The 19285-nt window shown below is 44.4% G+C and overlaps 1 protein-coding gene across 3 annotated transcripts in view; it reads left to right on the top strand.

Moving 5' to 3' along the window:
• Positions 1-229: 229 nt before the first annotated feature.
• PLD1 (phospholipase D1) overlaps positions 230-19285 on the top strand; it is a 213242-nt gene continuing 194186 nt past the window's right edge. The window contains exon 1 of one of the 3 annotated variants that reach the window (XM_039480331.2): positions 230-323. Coding sequence is in view for 2 of the 3 variants with exons in the window: in XM_074405436.1 (XP_074261537.1) it covers positions 16069-16204 (136 nt within the window). In the remaining variant the exon portion in view is untranslated. Of the gene's footprint in view, positions 324-15051; positions 16205-19285 lie in introns of those variants that run through there. The other 2 variants (XM_074405436.1, XM_074405437.1) reach the window with 2 other exon arrangements.

A 19285-nucleotide genomic window follows, 5' to 3' on the forward strand; every position in this document is an offset into this window, starting at 1 on the left:
AACCAGATCATGGTCCTGCTGGGGAACGCACATGCCCCAGGCTGCAACGTTCGAGTTCAGAAACTTTGGGAACAAGAGAGACCGAGGAACGCGGGCGAGCGCATGCCGGGCCGCGAGACCGCCCGCCCGGCCGGGGCCGCCAGTCTGCGCCGCGCCGCCCCGGGCCCCGGCACCGCCTCGCTCCACCCCTGCGAACCCCGGGCGAATCCGGGCAGAGAGATCCCGGCGGCCGCGCGGCCACGAGCCCCCTCCGGCCCCGACTCCCGCGGAGCTCCAGCCGTGCCCGCGGCGCGCGAACCCCGAGAGTCCCCCTCGCCCCGCAGGTAGGAGCCGCGCCGAGGGGAGCCGGGTTTCCGCCGCCCTCGCCCTCCGTCCCTCCTCCCGCCCAGCCCGGGCAGCTGGCCGCTCCCCGCCCGACTCGGACGGGACGCCAGCGAGCGCGTCGGCGGCGGGTTCCCGGGCGGTCCCCAGGGGCCCCCCTTGCGCGCCTTGGGGTCGGACGCCCGCGGGGGGAAAGCTGACAACTCGGGCTCGCACTTTCTGCCGCGCGGGCGGCTGCCGGGGGAGCAGAGCCGCGCGGGCCCCGGGCTGAAGCCGGGGCGCCCTGTGCGGGGTGTCTGGGGTCCCCGGGTCCTCCGGGCGCCCTTGGCTCGCGTGCGCGGGGCCCTGGACGGGCCAGTGGGGGCGATGGGACCCGCACCCCGTACCGACCAGGAAGCGCCCGTCCCGAGGCTGAGAGCCCGGCGGGCAGAGGTGGTCACGGCTGGGCGCTCGGAGGGGGTGTGGTCTCGGCTGCTGACCGCGGCCCCCGCCACGTGATGCGGCCGCGCAGAGTGGGGCGAGGGGCCCCGGGGCCGGCAGCCGGGCGTGTGGTAAGGATCTGGTTTCCCACAGTAAGATTGAAGGCATTTGGGAGCTAGGGCTCAGATCCAGAGCGCCGTCCTCCAGGCCTGCCATAGATTTCACGACGCTTTGCGGAGCCGCCCTTGCAGGCTCAGTCCTGAACTACCGCCACGCCTGTGTTTGCTTCTCATCTTGGATTATTGCTTTCTTTCCTTCCTCTGTGCAGCACTAAATACACTAAATAGCTTCTTAAGGACAGACCGCAACAGTTTCTGCGTTTGCCCGTCGCGAAGTCTCTCTCTCCAGAATGGGGAGTTCCGTTAACTTTATCGGCCAGCCCTGCCGCCAATTTTAGTTAAGATAACCCTTTGGGGGCCTCTGAGAGACTAGGTACCCAGAGACAGCTGAGGTGTGTTAAATGGTTTAACTGGTGGTGGTGCAACGAAAACTTAAAGAAGAAAAGGAATCTGCGTTAGAACTGTTAACAGACACTGCCTATTTGAATAAGAATCTCTTTAGGCTATTAAATGTTTTGTGACAAACAAGTGAATGTGTACACTGTCTTTTAGCTTGAATTTGTGGACAGGCTTTAAATACTCTCTGGGGATCTTTGGACTAATTGTATAAGCGCTCAGTCTGGCTTCTCAAGAACCAGTACCGTTAACAATCCATATAAAAAGTTTCAGTGCTGGCCGGGTGCAGTGGCTCACACCTGTAAATCCCAGCACTTTGGGAGGCTGAGGCGGGCGGATCACCTGAGGTCAGGAGTTCAAGACCAGCGTCGCCAGCATAGTGGAAACCCCCGTCTCTACTAAAAACACACAAAAATTACCCTGGCATGGTGGCGCTTGCCTGTAATCCCAGCTGCTCGGGAGGCTGAGGCAGGAGAATCGCTTGAACCCGGGAGGCCGAGATTGCAGTGAGCCGAGATCGCGCCATTGCACTCCAGCCTGGGCGACAGAGTGAGACTCCTGTCTCAAAAAAGAAAAACAAGTTTGAGTGCTAAGGCTTTAAGGTAAAAGTGTCCTTACAATGTTTGTCCCTGAATAATTATGAATGATAGTAAGTGCTGTACAATGCTCATTTAGGTTTGTAGACATATTTGTAACCATGTGCTGGGGAACCCTGCTTCTTGGAAGTTGTGTGATTACTTAGTGCGTTTCTTAATTGAAACATAGTTACAAATTTTGTTTGCTTTAACTCTTAAAGGGTTTTAATTTTTGTTCCAAAGGAAAAGAAGGTTTGTCATTATTATTTTTTTTAATACTTTCAAACTTTATTTTAGATTCGGGGGTAGATGTGCAGGTTTGTCACAGGAACATATAGCATGAAGCTGAGGTTGAGGGTACAATTGATCGTGTCACCCAGGTAGTGAGCACAGTACCTGGTAAGTTTTCAACTTTTGCTCTCCTTTCTCCCTCCCACCTCTGTTAGTTCCCAGGTCTATTGTTGTCCAATCTTTTTTTTTTTTTTTTTTTTTTTTTTTTTTTTTTTTTTGAGATGGAGTTTCACTCTTGTTACCCAGGCTGGAGTGCAATGGCGCGATCTTGGCTCACCGCAACCTCCACCTCCTGGGTTCAGACAATTCTCCTGCCTCAGCCTCCTGGGTAGCTGGGATGACAGGCACGCGCCACCATGCCCAGCTCATTTTTTGTATTTTTAGTAGAGATGGGGTTTCACCACGTTGACCAGGATGGTCTCGATCTCTTGACCTCGTGATCCACCTGCCTCGGCCTCCCAAAGTGCTGGGATTACAGACGTGAGCCACCGCGCCCGGCCTGTCCAATCTTTATATCCATAAATACCCAATGTTTATCTTTCACTTATTAGTGAAAACTTGCAGTGTTTGATTTTCTGTTCCTGGATTAATTTGCTTAGGATAATGACTTCCATCTGCATCCATGTTGCTACAAAGGACATGACGGTGTCACTATTTATGGCTGCATGGTATGCTGTGATGCAGGTGGACCACATTTTCTCTTACCGTGTCCACAGCTGATGGGCCTCTAGGGTGACTCCATGTCTTTGCTATTGTCCATAGCGCTGTGGTGAACCTGTGAGCGTGTGTGTGTTTTTGGTGGGACAACTTACTTTCTTGCGGATATATACCCAGTAATGCGGTTGCTGGGCTGAATGGTAGCTCTGTTTGAAGTTCTTTGAGAAATCTGCAACTGCTTTCCACAGTTGCTGAACTAATTTACATTCCAACCAACAGTGTCTAAGTGTTCTCTGACAGGGTGTTTTAAAAGTTTTTTAATTTCATTTTTGTTGTGGTAAAATATGCAAAAACATGAAATGTACCGTTGTAGCCATGTTTAAGTGTACATGTAGTGGTCTTACATACGTTCACATCATTGTGTTACCATCACCACCATCCATCCGCAGGACTCTCTTCATCTTTCTTACAGGGTTTCAATAACATTTCAATGATAATGATTGTGTTGCAGGCTTTAGTTTTTTATTTTTATTTTTCATTTTTTAAAAAATTTATTTATTTAACTTTAGGTGTTTACTATATCTGGCATTTCTCCCCATGTTCTCCCTCCCCTCCCCTCCCTTCCCACTCCCCGCTGTCTCTCCTCTACCCCCCCAACTCCCCCCAGTGTGTGATGCTCCCCTCCCTGTGTTCACACGTTCTCATTGTTCAACACCCACCTATGAGTGAGAACATTCGGTATTTGGCTTTCTGTTCTTGTGTCAGTTTGCTGAGAATGATGGTTTCCAGGTTCATCCAAGTCTCTACAAAGGACACGAACTCATCCTTTTTTACGGCTGCATAATATACCATGGTGTATACGTACCACATTTTCTTTGTCCAGTCTATCATTGATGGGCATTTGCGTTGGTTCCAGGTCTTTGCTATTGTACACAGGGCTGCAGTGAACATACGTGTGCATGTGTCTTTATAGTAGAAGGATTTATAATTCTTTGGGTATATGCCCAGAAATGGGATTGCTGGGTCAAATGGAATTTCTGTTATCACTATGCAAGGATTGAGTTTCTTCTCCTAGCGTTAGAGAAGTGCAACTTTTAAACTATTGTTTTGAGACAGGTCTCACTCTCTTGGTCAGGTTGGAGTGCAGTGGCACAACTTCGGCTCACTGCAGCCTTGACCTCCCAGGCTCAAGTGATACTCCCACCTCAGCTTCCGAGTAGCTGAGACTACAGGTGCGCGTCACCAGCCTTGCCCAGTTTGGTTGGTTTGTTTTTTTGTACATATGGGGTCTCACTGGTTTTTTTTGTAGATATAGGGCTGGTCTTGAAAAACTGGGCTCAAGCGATCCTCCTGCTTCGGCCTCCCAAAGTGCTGGATTACAAGTGTGAGTGACCATACCCAGCCGAGAAATGCACTTTTTAAAACAGGAAAGGTAAAAACCTTGGCCAGACTGCTTAACAAATCTTATCTACGGCAGGAAAGGCCTAATACATTACTGTTTGAGGGTAAGCCTGTGAAGTATTTAAATTTGTGTATAAGAGTATTGTGTGGTTTAGCTATCAAGAGGAAGGAACATGTAAGGGAGTTATTATCATTGATCATTTCCTTTCCTGAGTATCAGAAAAATAACGATTGTCAGTGTTATTCCCTTTAGCAGTGCAGTGGTACCTATCTAAATGATACTTGAGCTCAGATAGTGCTGCCTCTTTAGTAACTAAAAGCTGCATCCATCGAGCTTGGAGCTAGATGCAGCAATTTCCTGTCCATCCCAGATGTTTACTAAAGATCGATGCTAGGGGACCCAACACATAAGATATGGCTCTTTAAACTTGCAGTCCAGCTGAGTCATTGTGTTCACAAGAAAAGCTGTAGCTGTGCAAGGTCTGGTTTGATGTTTACAATCCTCTAAGTCTTAGGACCACAAAATAAAATTTATTTGCTAGGGTGTGGTTAAAAGTTGTTGCAGGGTGAAAATGAGAAACATGTAAAGCTAACTTTCCCATAAGCCTGTGACATTTCTGATTACAAAGAGAATCCTACAAATTGCATCTTACGCTTCAGTGGGGACACATTCCAATGTGTTAGTTTCCCGCAATTCACAGTGCAGTGTAAAGTCTGGATCCCAGCTGTTTTACTGCTGGTTATTAAATGAAGGTATATGTTATGTAAGTGTGTCATAGAGTCACAGGTTTTTTTTCCTGTTGTGAAACTTAATTTTTAAATTTATTGAGCAAACATTAGACAGAATAAAATGAATTATTTATTTAATAAACACTTATATCATGTTTATTTTGTGCCTTGCACTAGTCTAAGCATTTTATAAACATGAATGCATTTAACCCTCAAAACAGTCCTTAAAGTAGGTAATCTTATTTTGGCCATGTAGTTAATTAATTTTTGTTTCATTGCATTTTGTTTTGTAGAGATGGGGTCTCGCTATGTTGCCCAGGCTAGTTTCAAACTTCTGGGTTCAAGTGATCCTCCTACCTTGGCCTCCAGAAGTGCTGGGATCACAGGCATGAGCCACTGTGCTTGGCCTATGCCCATTTTATAGATGAGGCAGTTTGAGGCATGGTGAGATCCCACAACCAGCACGTGGCTGAGCTGGGGATCCATCCCAGGCAGTTTGCACCCAGAGTTTTGGCATTGCTGTCTGTCTAGAAAAAAACATAGCCTGTGATTCCATCCTTCTAACAAACTTTTTTTAGTTTTTTTTTTTTTTTAGACAGAATTTCGCTCTTGTTCCCAGGCTGGAGTGCAGTGGCGGGATCTCAGTTCACCGCAGCCTCCGCCTCCTGGTTTCAGGCAATTCTCCTGCCTCAGCCTCCTGAGTAGCTGGGATTACAGGCACGCACCACCATGCCCAGCTAATTTTTTGTATTTTTAGTAGAGACGGGGTTTCACCATGTTTGTTGGGCTGGTCTTGAACTCCTGGTCTCAGGTGATCTGCCTGCCTTGGCCTCCCAAAGTGCCAGGATTACAGACGTGAGCCACGGCAACTGGCCTTTCGGTTTCTGTTTATTCCCATTTTGTCCTTGTTCTTTGACATAATCACAATTATAGTACAACTCAAACAATCTAGTCAAGTCTTTTATTTTTCAGCAGAGGAAATTAAGGTGGAGCATGGGTATGTCCAGGGGTAGAAGCAGGGGGGCAGGGTCCTGGAGACCCTCTGCTGGGCCAGGCCTTAACTCCTGATTGTGAGGAGAGGGGAGGGTCTGGGAGGCCAGGGTTGTATTTGGGAGAGGTTGCGTGTTATTTGCCAATCCAGAGGGAAGCATTTCAATATTTTAATAATTGTTATGACCAGGGCCGGGCGCGGTGGCTCAAGCCTGTAATCCCAGCACTTTGGGAGGTCGAGGCGGGTGGATCACGAGGTCGAGAGATCGAGACCATCCTGGTCAACATGGTGAAACCCCGTCTCTACTAAAAATAAAAAAAATTAGCTGGGCATGGTGGCACGTGCCTGTAATCCCAGCTACTCAGGAGGCTGAGGCAGGAGAATTGCTTGAACCCAGGAGGTGGAGGTTGCGGTGAGCCGAGATCACACCATTGCACTCCAGCCTGGGCAACAAGAGTGAAACTCCGTCTCAAAAAAAAAAAAAAAAAAAAAATTGTTATGACCATACTGAAGCTAATCTGCTAAATAAGGGCCCAGGTTATGGCCGACTAGGTCACGGGAGGTCTTGCTCCCTAGCGCTCCAGAATCCTGGATTGCTTCCCCTTTGCTGCTAATGCCCATGACCCTCAGCTCCCCTCTGGATTAGTGAAATATTTTATTCCGCACTCAATCAGTTTTTGAACTTTTTGGATCTAGAGTTGGGAACCTTCTGAAAGCCTCTGACGCACCGAAGAAAATCAGCCAAAAGCAACATGGAAATAAAAATAACTTGGTTCAGTCGGTTCTTTTGTTAAGAGAGAGAGAGAGAGACTTCTAAGGGCGTAAACTGGCGAACTTTAAATCAAGAACAGGAAAATGAGGGTCCAGAATTGAACAGTCATCTTTTGCGGAGTAAGCTCTTACAGATGGCACGTTTGGATGAAGGAGAATAGGAATAAACATGGGGAAAAGGAAAGTGCTGGAAAGGGAGGAAAGAAACGAATGTGTTGGCAGATGGCCACAGATTGGGAAGCAGGGAGCGAATACCTGTTAGTTCTTTAGAAAAAGCCTTGCGTCTCAGTGTGTTACCACGGGACGATGCCTTCAAAATATTGAAAGCAGTTGCACATGATCTTTCCTTTCGTTTATCTTGATGGGATCCTCATGTTTAAACGGTCGCTAATCAGCAAAGACTGTGGACAGTCAGACACGCGGGACCTCTTAGCACCTGCCTGGGATCTTCATAGCAGTCTAGTCTAGTTTGGTTTATGCCACTTTCCATGGGTGGGTTATAGATGTAGTGTGATATTAGAATCGCTGGATTTGCCTGTGTTTTTTTTCTATGGACTGTCTTCTTTGTGAGAGGGCAAGAGGTCCAGAGGTCACAGACTGTATTTTTGTCATTTTTGTGTCTCCAGGTCCATTGTAGTGTACGATAGATGTTAGCTGAATGAAAGGGTACTTTTAATGGATGAAGGGAGAAGGTGTAATCCATTTTATTCAAAATAAATAGGTAGTTCCGGAAAATAAGTCTTCATAATTGACGTTTCACTTATTTATTTGCTCCGTGGTACCATTTAACCACTCTTATAAATGTGTAGATGTGGGGTGGACACTCTGTGGCATTTTGGGTAAACAGCTGGACTCACTTCATTGATCTTTTTCTGCCCAAGTTCTGATGAAGGAGTCCTTTGAAATAAAGAGTCTGAGTAGGTAGCCATGGGTTGGGATTGCGGATTCATGACTTGAAGCAGAAAAGCATTTCCAGATGTGTAGGACAGTCCTCTGCTGAAGATGCAGACCCAAAAGTGAGAAATTTAACTAAAGGGGCTAAGAATAGGGGAAAAAATTGAAGATAAAGTTTTAGATATGTTTTTTAAATATCACCATTATTCCTGCTTTGGACTAAAAAGAGACGAGGTAATGTAAGAGTACAGAATTTGGGCATGAAGTATATTTTTGGCACTAACATCACTGTGATGTTAAAAATATTTTTAAAAGATGACAAATACCCACACCTCTGACCACTAATTATTTTACTAAATTTACTGCTCTCTATGCTATTTCTGTTTATTTTTTTAACATGGTAAAAATACTGTAATTATTGCGCATCTTCCCCAAACTGCATGTTCTAGTGATACCATGTGGGTAACTTGGAAATGGCCATGGTAGGAATTTTTTTCTTTCTTTTTTTTTTTTTTTTGAGACAGTGTTTCACTCTTATTGCCCAGGCTGGAGTGCAATGGCATGATCTTGGCTCACTGCAACTTCCATCTCCCAGGTTCAGGGATTTCTCCTTCCTCAGCCTCCCAAGTAGCTGGGATTATAGATACATACCACCATGCCTGGCTAATTTTGTATTTTTAGTAGAGACAGGGTTTCACCATGTTAGTTAGGCTGGTCTTAAACTCCTGACCTTAAGTGATCCACCTGCCTCAGCCTCCCAGGAATATTTGCACCATGGAAATTGGCAGACACTACAGTTAGGGCTTCTCCTCCACCCAGACCTGATTGCTAAGCATTTGTCAGCACACCACACTGGCTTTGCCCAAGGGGAATATCCGAGCTTCTGCATCCCTTCTTTCTTTCTCATTATGACCAAAGAGATTTGTCCTGCACTTTTCTTTCAAACAAACGCATTTGTTTCTAAATTTGGGGATGTGGTTTGGGGGAAAGGAATACACTTAGTTATGCAATGTTCTTATCTCTCTCTGCCTGTCATCCTGTACAGTTACGATTGGTACCAAATATTTTAGGTTTCAATTGCATTCAGTTTAACTCTCGATTCTATCCTTTTGTAGATTTAGAATTTTCCCTGCAAACTCCTGAAGCGCTGGCCTTCCCTCCTTCTCTATCATGGTAGTTCCAAGGTTTGGCTAAACAAAATCACCTGGGAATCTATTAAAACACTAATTCCTAGGTTCTATCACCAAATGTAATAAATTCGGGCAACCGGGTGTGATGGCTTATGCCTGTGATCCCAGCACTTTGGGAGGCCAAGGCAGGTGGATCAACTGAGGTCAGGGGTTCGAGACCAGTTTGACCAACATGGAGGAAACCCGTCTGTACTAAAAATACAAAATTAGCCGGGCGTGGTGGCACGTGCCTGTAATCCCAGCAACTTGGGAGGCTGAGGCAGGAGAATTGCTTGAACCTGGGAGGCAGAGGCTGTGGTGAGCCGAGATCACGCCATTGCACTCCAACAAGAGCAAAACTCTATCTCAAAAAAATAAATAAAAAATACACAAATTTAGATTCTTGGGATATGGGACTCATAATAGTGGTTTGTAAGTTCCCTTGGGAGTTTGATGATTACCCCATGTAATCATCATGAGACAGAGTCTTGCTCTGTCACCCAGGCTGCAGTGCAGTGGCATGATCTCAGCTCACTGCAACCTCCACCTTCTGGGTTCAAGCGATTCTCCTGCCTCAGCCTCCCAAGTAGCTGGGATTACAGGCACCCACCACCACACCCAACTAATTTTTGTATTTTTAGTAGAGATGAGGTGTCACCATGTTGGCTAGGCTGGTCTCGAACTCCTGACCTCAAGTGATCCACCTGCCTAGAGGGGCTTTCTGGGCCCGTCTTGTGGGCTCTTGCTCCCCAGCCCTGGCACCTGTGTACCTTGCTCAGAATCAGGTCCTTTGGGCTGCTGGAACCTGGCCACATTGTAGGGTATCCTTGACTTTTTTGTTTGAACTCAAATTCTGATCCTGTGAAACTCAGAGGCCGCTCTTTGCCCCATTGGCCTGTCATTCACACCAGAGGCTGATTTCCTGTGCTCACTTCTTTGGAGCCTGGGCGCCTAGCTAGGGAGGCAGCTAGTGTGTTGCAGAGCGACTATCAGCAGAGTCAGGTATGCTACATTTCATTTCTACTTGAGGATCTGTGCCGTTGTAGGGCCTTTGAATTATGCTTTTCCCTCTGCCTGGAGCACACTTCTCCTAAGTCTTCACCTGGCTTGTTTCTTTTTGTCATTTAGATCAATGACAAATGGGCAAATGTTACCTCCTTGGAAAGGTTTTCCCTGACCATTGAAAGCTGCCTCCCCTCACAGTCCACATGGCTTTGTTTGCTACCTGATCCGATTCCAGCTTTTTACCTAGGGTTATTTTCATGCTAGCGTTTACCACTGTCTGAAATTCTTTTTCTTTTCTTGTATGCTTATCAGGTTTTCTACACAAGAACTTAAGCTTTATGAGAGTAGGGACTTCCCTAACACACAGTAGGTGCTCACTAACTACTTGTTGAATGACTACCCTTCCAAGTTGTTATATAAATAGATGATGTTAGTGTGAACCTTGCTTCTCAAGCAGTTCCTTTTCCGAATTGTTCTTTTCTGACGTCACAGATGTTGCTGTTTTTATGACAGTGATTCATTGCTGAGATACTACTGCAATTTAGAACAAGTGCTGTTCTCACCTGATGAGAAATAAAATTTGTAGCTTTCTATGTCAATGACTTATTTCATTTTCAGAGAGCTTGCAAAAACTTGTTTCAGTTGCATCTGTTTGTCATATGAGTGTATAATCTGTGATAGAATGGATCAATTAAACGTGAAGGTACCATAACGTAAATGAGACTGATTTGGGGAAACTCCTATTTCCTCCCTTAAGTTCTACCAGGGGTGGTTTTTGGTTGAGTGATGAGGACTAGGGAGGTGTGTATCACTTTGTAAGAAAGGCAGGCCATAGACCGGGTGTGGTGGCTCACACCTGTAATCCCAGCACTTTGGAAGGCCGAGGCAGGTGGATCACTTGAGGTCAGGAGTTCGAGACCAGCCTGGCCAACATGGTAACACCTCATCTCTACTAAAAATACAAAAATTAGTTGGGTGTGGTGGTGGGTGCCTGTAATCCCAGCTACTTGGGAGGCTGAGGCAGGAGAATCGCTTGAACCCAGAAGGGGGAGGTTGCAGTGAGCTGAGATCGTGCCACTGCACTACAGCCTGGGTGACAGAGCAAGACTCTGTCTCAAAAACAAAAACAAAAACAAAAATAAAGGCTTTCCAGAAATGCATGTTGGAGATGTTCATCCTACCCGATCTCACCAGATACACAGGGTAGGTTTGACTAATGGTTAAGTAACGTTTGCAAATCCATTCCAGGAAGGCCAATAAGGTTGGCAGTGAAAGCTTTCAACCTGTATTTGCAGTAGTCCGTCTTCAGGATGGTGCTGAACAATTGATCACCACAGAGGCTTTTTGGTGCTAACACAGTGCTAGACCTAGGCTAGTGAGTCTAAAATGTGGTTCCATCACCACAGTTGATAGCCTAATGCAGTCACCCAAAGGCAGGTCTGAATTGTACGACAGAATCCCACCAGGCCACCTGAAATGGACTGACTTTTATAACGATAGTATGTTCCAGTTTTCCTTGATAGTGCTTTTCAAACTGCTTCATTTTAGGGCAGTGCAGTGGTGTGAATGTTTCTATCTTCCTGAAATTCATATGTTGAAGTCCTCACCCCAAGGGGTGATGGTATTAGGAGGTGAGATTACTGGGAAGTGAGTAGGCCATGGTGGCTCTGCCCTCATCAGTGGGATAAGTGCCATTATAAAAGAGGCCAGAGAGGAACCTCTGACTCTCTTCACTATATTATGTGAGGGGTCAGTGAAAAGGCAGCCATCAGGAAAGCAGGTTTTCACCAGACACCAAATCTGCAAGCACCTTGATCTTGGATTTTCCAGCTTCTAGAACCGTGAGAAGTAAGTTTCTGTTGTGTATAAGCCACTTAGCCTATGGTATTTTGTTATAGTCACCTGAATGGATGAGGACAGGTGGGCTGGAATTGGAGTAGAGATTGGATCTGGAGATGTAGACAGCAGAATTCTGGAGCATCTGTAAACTCCACATTCAATCAGAGCGTCTCATTTAGAAAACGTACTATTGTATATTTGCCTTTTAAAAATTATGTTTGGGCTGGGCACGGTGGCTCACGACTGTAATCTCAGTACTTTGGGAGGCCAAGATGGGTAGATCACTTAAGGCCAGGAGTTCAAGACCAGCCTCACCAGCATGGCAAAACCCCGTCTCTACTAAAAATACAAAAATTAGCCAGGCGCGGTGGCACACACCTGTAATTGTAGCTACTTGGGAGACTGAGGCAGGAGAATTGCTTGAACCAGGGAGGTAGAGGTTGCAGTGAGCCAGGATCATGCCACTGCACTCCAGCCTGGCGATAGAGCAAGACTCCGTCTCTAAAAATAATAAAAAATAAAAATTGTTTGTTTTAGATTTGCAGAAAAGTTGTGAAGCTATTACTGAGAGTTTCAAAGTAGTACACGGTTTTCTCTATTATTTGCATCTTACATTGGTATATGATACATTTGTTATAATTAATGAACCAATATTGATGCATTATTAAGTAAAACCCGTATAATTAGATGTTCTTAGGCTTTCTCCCATGTCGTTTTTCTGTTCCAGTATCCTGTCCAGGATACCGTGCTGCATTTCAGAGTTGTGTCTCCTTGGTGCTCCCGTGGTTATCATGGTTTCTCAGACTTTCCTTGTTTTTTTTCATGACCTTGATCGTTTTGAGGGGTACTGGTTAGGTATTCTGTAGAATGTCCCTCAGTTGGGATTTTGATGATGTTTTTCTCATGATCAGATTGGGATTATGGGTTTGGGGAGAAATACGACAGAGGTAAAATACCACACTTATCACATCATATCAAGGGCACAGACTATCAGCGTGACTCATCACTGCTCACGTGGACTTTCATTGCCTAACTGAAGTTGTAAAGTTTTCCATTGTAAAGATACTTTTCTCCTCCCCTCTACACGGTTCTCTTTGGAAAGAAGTCACTGTGCACAGCCCACAATTTTAGGACTTATATGCTGTACCTACTAGAGAGGGGAAAATGTCCTAAAAAGGTTTCATTCCCTTTACTTCCTTTAATGTTACAGATTTTCGTTTGTATTTCATTAATTTTGGTCTAAAATAGAAAAGTGGTACATGTAAGTGGTCTTGTTTCTGTGCTAGTTCGCAAACACAGAAACACTTTAGAAAGTGGTTTTAGTTGCAGGCAAGTCCCTCTTTCTTTCTTTCTTCCCCCTTTTTTTTTTTTTGAGACTGAGTCTTGCTCTGTCTCCCAGGCTAGAGTGCAATGGCATGATTTCGGCTCACTGCAACCTCCGCCTTCCCAGTTTAAGGGATTCTCCTGCCTCACCCTCCTGAGTAGGTGGGATTACAAGTGTGTGCTACCACACCCGGCTAATTTTTGCATTTTTAGTAGAGACAGTGTTTCACCATGTTGGTCAGGCTAGTCTTGAACTCCTGACCTCGTGATCCGCCCGCCTCACCCTCCCAAAGTGCTGGGATTACAGGCATGAGCCACTGTGCCTGGCAAGTCCCTCTTTTTAAATGAAAGTTGTGGACAGACAATTATGCTCAGAGACCAGATAATCTGGTCAAAGGGACCAGAAAGATTTCCCTGAATCAGGTGTTGGTTAGTGGCTTAGTGTGTGGTGGCTACCCATGAAGCCTTTGTGCTCTGATGCCTGACTGAGGACTCAGTCCTCCTAATAAAGAGTATGAGGCCCATCCCAGCATGGCAGACTCTCTAATGGCTAAGTTCACTTGGATCTGTGTGGCTTAGCTCTCAGGACAGTCAGGTCATGTGCCCAGAGCTGGGCCTTGGGATCTGGCCAGACAGACCTAAAGAGTTTTCTGCTGCAATCAAATAAAGAAGAACAGTATTAATTTGGAACATATTGAGAAGACATTGTTGTAATTAAGCACAAGTTAAGCATACATAATAAAATAAGCACTTCATAAAATTGACTAGAATTATTTTAACACAACCAAAGCAAAAATCCAATTCTCAATCTTTCTCTCTCTTTCTCATGCCAGTGACCATTATTGTGTCTCCTGATTTCACCAAGAATTTATTTTTCAATTTACTTGTTTATGCTCTAAGTCATAGCACTTAATATGATGACTTCTATATAGCAAAGATTTCCTTAGACCTGATTTCCCAGGACCAGGGACTCAAGGAGTCTGTAAAACTTGTCTATAATTTTAAATCGACCATCTGTTCAATGAGTAGGAGAGTTGATATGAAGCAAGGGAGGTATCATAGCCCCAGCCTAAGAAGGTCTCTAGACCCTTTGCTCTGTGCTGCAAAAATAGGTTTAGAATTCCATTTATTTTTTATTTTTTATTTTTTGAGATGGAGTTTTGCTCTGTTACCCAGACTGGAGGGCAGTGGTACAATCTCGGCTCTGCAACCTCTGCCTCCCAGGTTCAAGTGATTCTTCTGTCTCAGCCTCCCGAGTAGCAGGATTACGGTCATGCACCACCGTGCTCAGCGAATTTTTGTATTTTTAGTAGAGATAGGGTTTCACCATGTTGATCAGTCTGGTCTCGAACACCTGGCCTCATGATCCGTCCACCTCAGCTATGTGTCAGTGATTGTAATTCACTGAGTACTCCCTTATCACTTAGTTCTGTATCCCACCGCGTTTTCATCATTCTACTTTGATCCTGTCCGACCACTTTCCTGCCATTGCTGATTATATAATAGGACAATCTTACTTAAGTAGGAGTGAGTGTTACCTGGGTTCAGTGGCCAGAAAATTTTTCCCTTCCCTTTACTATTTCTTTAGGTTTCACATTCTAAGGGTCAGTGACACTTAACTGTTATCTATTCTTTCCCAAATGAGTCATGGAAAAATGGAAAATGAGTTTGAAAATTATCCTCATGTGGCTGCCATCACGAAACTTACAAGGAAAAATGGCACTCAGAGAGTAATAAGCCTCTAAAAAATTCTGAAGATTGAGGAGAAAAAAAATAAACCCTCAAAGAATTTAGCGGACTTCAGTCAGTTTTAAATAGGAGGCCCAAAATAAATGAGAAATTTGAAAACTTCATTCACATCAATACATGCCAGCTTTTTTCATATTATTAAGATATTTGCACATATTTTGGTCAAAAGCTGATTAAAATATATATTCAGAAGAAAAATGTTCATACTATGCTGTAGTATTTTTTTAAAAATTTTTCCTGAGACAGAGTTTCGCTCTTGTTACCCAGGCTGAAGTGCAATGGCGCGATCTCGGCTCACCGCAACCTCCACCTCCTGGGTTCAAGCAATTTCTCCTGCCTCAGCCTCCCAAGTAGCTGGGACTACAGGCACATGCCACCATGCCCAGCTAACTTTTTTTTTTTTTTTAATTTTTAGTAGAGACGGGGTTTCACCATGTTGACCAGGATGGTCTCGATCTCTTGACCTTGTGATCCACCCGCCTCAGCCTCCCAAAGTGCTGGGATTACAGGCTTGAGCCACTGTGCCTGGCCAGTATTTTTTTTTTTTTAAGACAACCTTCTAAGTTTGCCTCTGAAACTATCCTGGGAGCAACTGTCCTCTGGGGATTTATGGTCTAGTGCAGTGGTTCTCACACTCTACTGCGCACCAGAATCCCTGGAGGACTCAGGAGAACCTGGAGCCCTGGGCCTCGCCCTAGAGTGTCTGATTCAGTAGGTCTGGGCTGGGCAGTGAATTTGCATTTCTAACAAGTTCTCAGATAATGCTGATGCTGTTGGTTTGGGGACTACAAATTGAGAATCACTGATCTAATAGTTTAGCTGACACATCAGTAAACACAATTCAAAGATTAACTGTTGTAAAATAAGTACAAGTAACATGCAATGGGAAATCGGGTGTAGAAAAGTGAGGTAAAAGATGAATGAACAACGAAAGATCGGAGAAGCCATAGTGGAAGTGGGAAAGGTTAAGCAGGATCTTGACGCCTTGGCAGGTAGCGCAGGGCATTTTTGGAGATGACACTCTCCTGTTGGGAGGGAGAGTGCAGAATGTATGTCAGAGTGACAGTGTAGTCTAGCAGAGGTGGAGAGCAGGCTGGTGTGAAGGGAGGAACAACCACGAACAGGTGGAATTGAGAATGAGAGAGCTGGAAAGTTAAATGAACATGTTCTTGGTTTTTGGAGTTTGGCAGCAATGTAAAAGCATGATCAGAGCCATACTTAAGAAGGGCAGCTCTGGCATTCCGATGGATTGTGTAAGAAGAGAAAGAGTGATTTCGGGAGAATCAGTTAAGAATTATTGAGGCAGCCCAGTCCAGGAGCAAGGATAGGCTGAAGAAGAGCATGAAGGTGGGAGGGATACAGTCATGTGAGGCGTCTGTAGCAGAAGCCACAGTTTGGTAGTTGATTAGTTCCTGAAAATGAGAGAGAGGGAGGGGTCGAGGGAGAGTGAGAATTCAGAGTCTGAATTGCTGGAGAAGAGTGGTGGTGGTGGCCGGATCTCTCAGAAGAAATACTTGGATAGAAAGCAAACCTTCTGGGCCTTGGTTTCTTCAGGTGGGGAGTGGACTAGATACTCTTAAAGGTTCCTTTGTAATTGTAATTAAGGGTTTGAGGGTTGTTGGTTGTCTGAAATATGATAGAACATAGTTGTACAAAAAATTAATGGCTTGTATGTAACAGGCACTCATATATTTGTTGATTGGTTGATCCATGACAATCATTGGCTCTGAAATAGTTACATCTGCAAATAGTCTTCTTTCTGAGCTCTTCATTTTGCTATGCTTTTCTTACTGTGTTGACTTACTCTTCCTCCCATTTTATAAACTATGAATATCAACCTTTTTTGCATATGTGCTCTATGTATATATTATTTATTTATTTATTTTAAAAGATGGGGTTTCATCATGATGGCCAGGCTGGTCTTGAACTCCTGACCTCAGGTGATCCACCTTGGCCTCCCAAAGTGCTAGGTTTACAGGCGTGAGCCACCGCACCCGGTCTTCTATGTATATATTTTAAACAAGTACAACGTATAATTTAATTATCTCTTTGGTTGTTTCTTACATGTAATACTTATACCACATATTGAGATATTTATACACAATTCTGTCTTTCCCACTGGATCATAAACTCCTTTTGGGTAAGGGACACCTTACTCATTTTTGTCTTCCTTGCTGCACTTACCGTAAATACTTATAAAAAGTGGTCAGCAAATGTTTGAGGAATTGGATTGAATCATTGAGTGAAAGTAAATTACTATCTGTTCTTTTGGAAGAGACAGTGTTTCAGACAATAAAGAGTAATAGTTTAAAGGGAAATGGAAGTCCATATATCCCAGGAGATAGAAAGAGGAAACACATTTAGTTCAGTAGACTCTCCGAACTAGAGTAGAATTATTTATGGACACTTTAGGAACTAGAAGCAAAAGCCCATAAAAAGTAGCCAGTGTTTAACTCTATCCTAAATTAGCCATTGAAAATCTTGGGCCAGATCTTTTCATGCTGGGCCTCCATTTCCTCCTTTGTAATATTGAGGTTGTACTAAACTACAAAGTTTCAGAAATCTCTGAACACCCTTCTGGGAAGAATTCTAAGCAGAGGGAACAGCATGAGTAAAAGATAAGAGATGGGTCATAGTACGTGTGTTCTTTGTGACCAGGTGTGACATGCTAAGAAATTAAGCAGGAAAGGCAGGTGGAGGCCTTGTTTCAGAGGGCTGTTTCTCCTGAGGAGCCTGGACCCATCCTACGATGATAGGTGGTGTTTTGTGCAGAGATTTGTGACAGGCGGTGTAATTGGGAATGTCATCCAGGGAGCATGGGTGAAGGGCCAGGGACAGTCATCCAGGGAAGGAGGCAAACGTAATACAAGGAGGCATTACTGAGGTGCCATTGCTATAGGGAGCTGGTTGCGTTATTCCAAGAAATCATCTGAGAAGTTCTATGAAATACACTCGGTACAGTTTATGTAGAGGAAAAAAGGGAGAGGGTTTTATCCATGTTTCTTGTCTCCCATTGAACAAAGGCGGATTGCACTTCTGGATTGCACATGTATGACTGCCAGGTTCCCATAGGGGACACATGAAGCAGCAACAGAGGAGTCTCGGGCTGAGTGGGCCTGTCAGGTTGCACTTGTGTGAAGCTGGTTAAATTTTTCATGGAACTGGCTGCAATGGTAATGCAGGGATAAGAAGCAAGTTTGAGAGGATTTGAAGTAGTGCGTAAAAGGAGGCCAATACAGGGAGCTACTGAGAGATTTTAAACAAAGGAACATTTAATCAGAATTATGTAATGGTGTGCTGGTAAGTGTTTAACAACCAGCTGTGCAGAAAAGGTGTGTGCAGGTACACATAATAGACATGTGTCTATTATAAATTGTACTGATACAAAAGATGTGTAGCACACAATTTAAAAGGAGTAATACAATACTGTGTATTGTTAAATCTATCTAGCTAATTGATTTAGACAGATTTCTGTTGGTTTTTGTTGAATTCTTGTATCCATAGCCTAGCTATGGTTACAAAGGATGAAAGAGCATATTGATATTTTCTTTTTACATTATTAGGTTGAAAGTGAAAGCAGCAAAGTTGTATCCCAGAACTTTACTTATTCATGAAACATCTTTATGAGTGGGCCAGTATGTTTTTAATACTAGAAGAATATTTCCTTCTTTTTTTTGTTTTATTCACGATATAACTACTACAAGCACCACACATTTGATTAACATTTTCTTCGTCACCTTCTTCACCCTGGACAATTAACAAAACAAAAACGATGTGATCATGGTGTTTGTCAATTTCAGTATGAAACGGTCCTCATCACGGCCAATATCAAGTTACAGGGAATTGGGAAGACAGGCACAGTAGCAGCACAACACAACATTACACAGTCTTTTCACATCAGTAGTCTACCCTCAGCCAAGGGGGAAATGCTCTGAGACCCCAGTGAATGCCTGACACCTCAAATAGTACTGAATCCTATACACATGATATTATTTTCCTATATATACATACCTATGATAAAATTTAATGTATAAATTAGAACAGTAAGAAATTAATAATAATAAAATAGAACAGATATAATGATATACTGTAATAAAAGTTACATGAGGCTGGGTGCAGTGGCTCACGCCTATAATCCCAGCACTTTGGGAGGCCATACTGGGTGGATTGCCTGAGCTCAGGAGTTCGTGACCAGCCTGGGCAACACGGTGAAAGCCCGACTCTACTAAAATACAAAAAAACTAGCTGGATGTGGCAGGGTGTGCCTGTAGTCCCAGCTACTGAGGGGCTGAGGCAGGAGAATTGCTTGAACCCAGGAAGCAGAGGTTGCAGAGAGCCAAGATCGCACCACTGCACTCCAGCCTGGGCGACAGAGCGAGACTCTGTCTCAAACAAAAAGTTACGTAAATGGGATCTCTCTTTCTCTCTCTCTTAGAATAGCTTATTGTACTGTAGTCACCCTTCTTGTGATGGTGTGAGATGATAAAATGACTGTGTGAGAAGATGAAGTGAGGTGAACGGCCTAGGCATTGCAGCATAAATGGAAACGCCAGAAATAAACAAGTCATGTTGAATGTGCACCATTCTGAGTAGTGTGATGAAATCTCTTACTCCCCAATTTCTTCCTGTCAGGAT

Source organism: Saimiri boliviensis, chromosome 9 (assembly GCF_048565385.1).
Source record: "Saimiri boliviensis isolate mSaiBol1 chromosome 9, mSaiBol1.pri, whole genome shotgun sequence".
Classification (NCBI taxonomy): Eukaryota; Metazoa; Chordata; class Mammalia; order Primates; family Cebidae; genus Saimiri; species Saimiri boliviensis.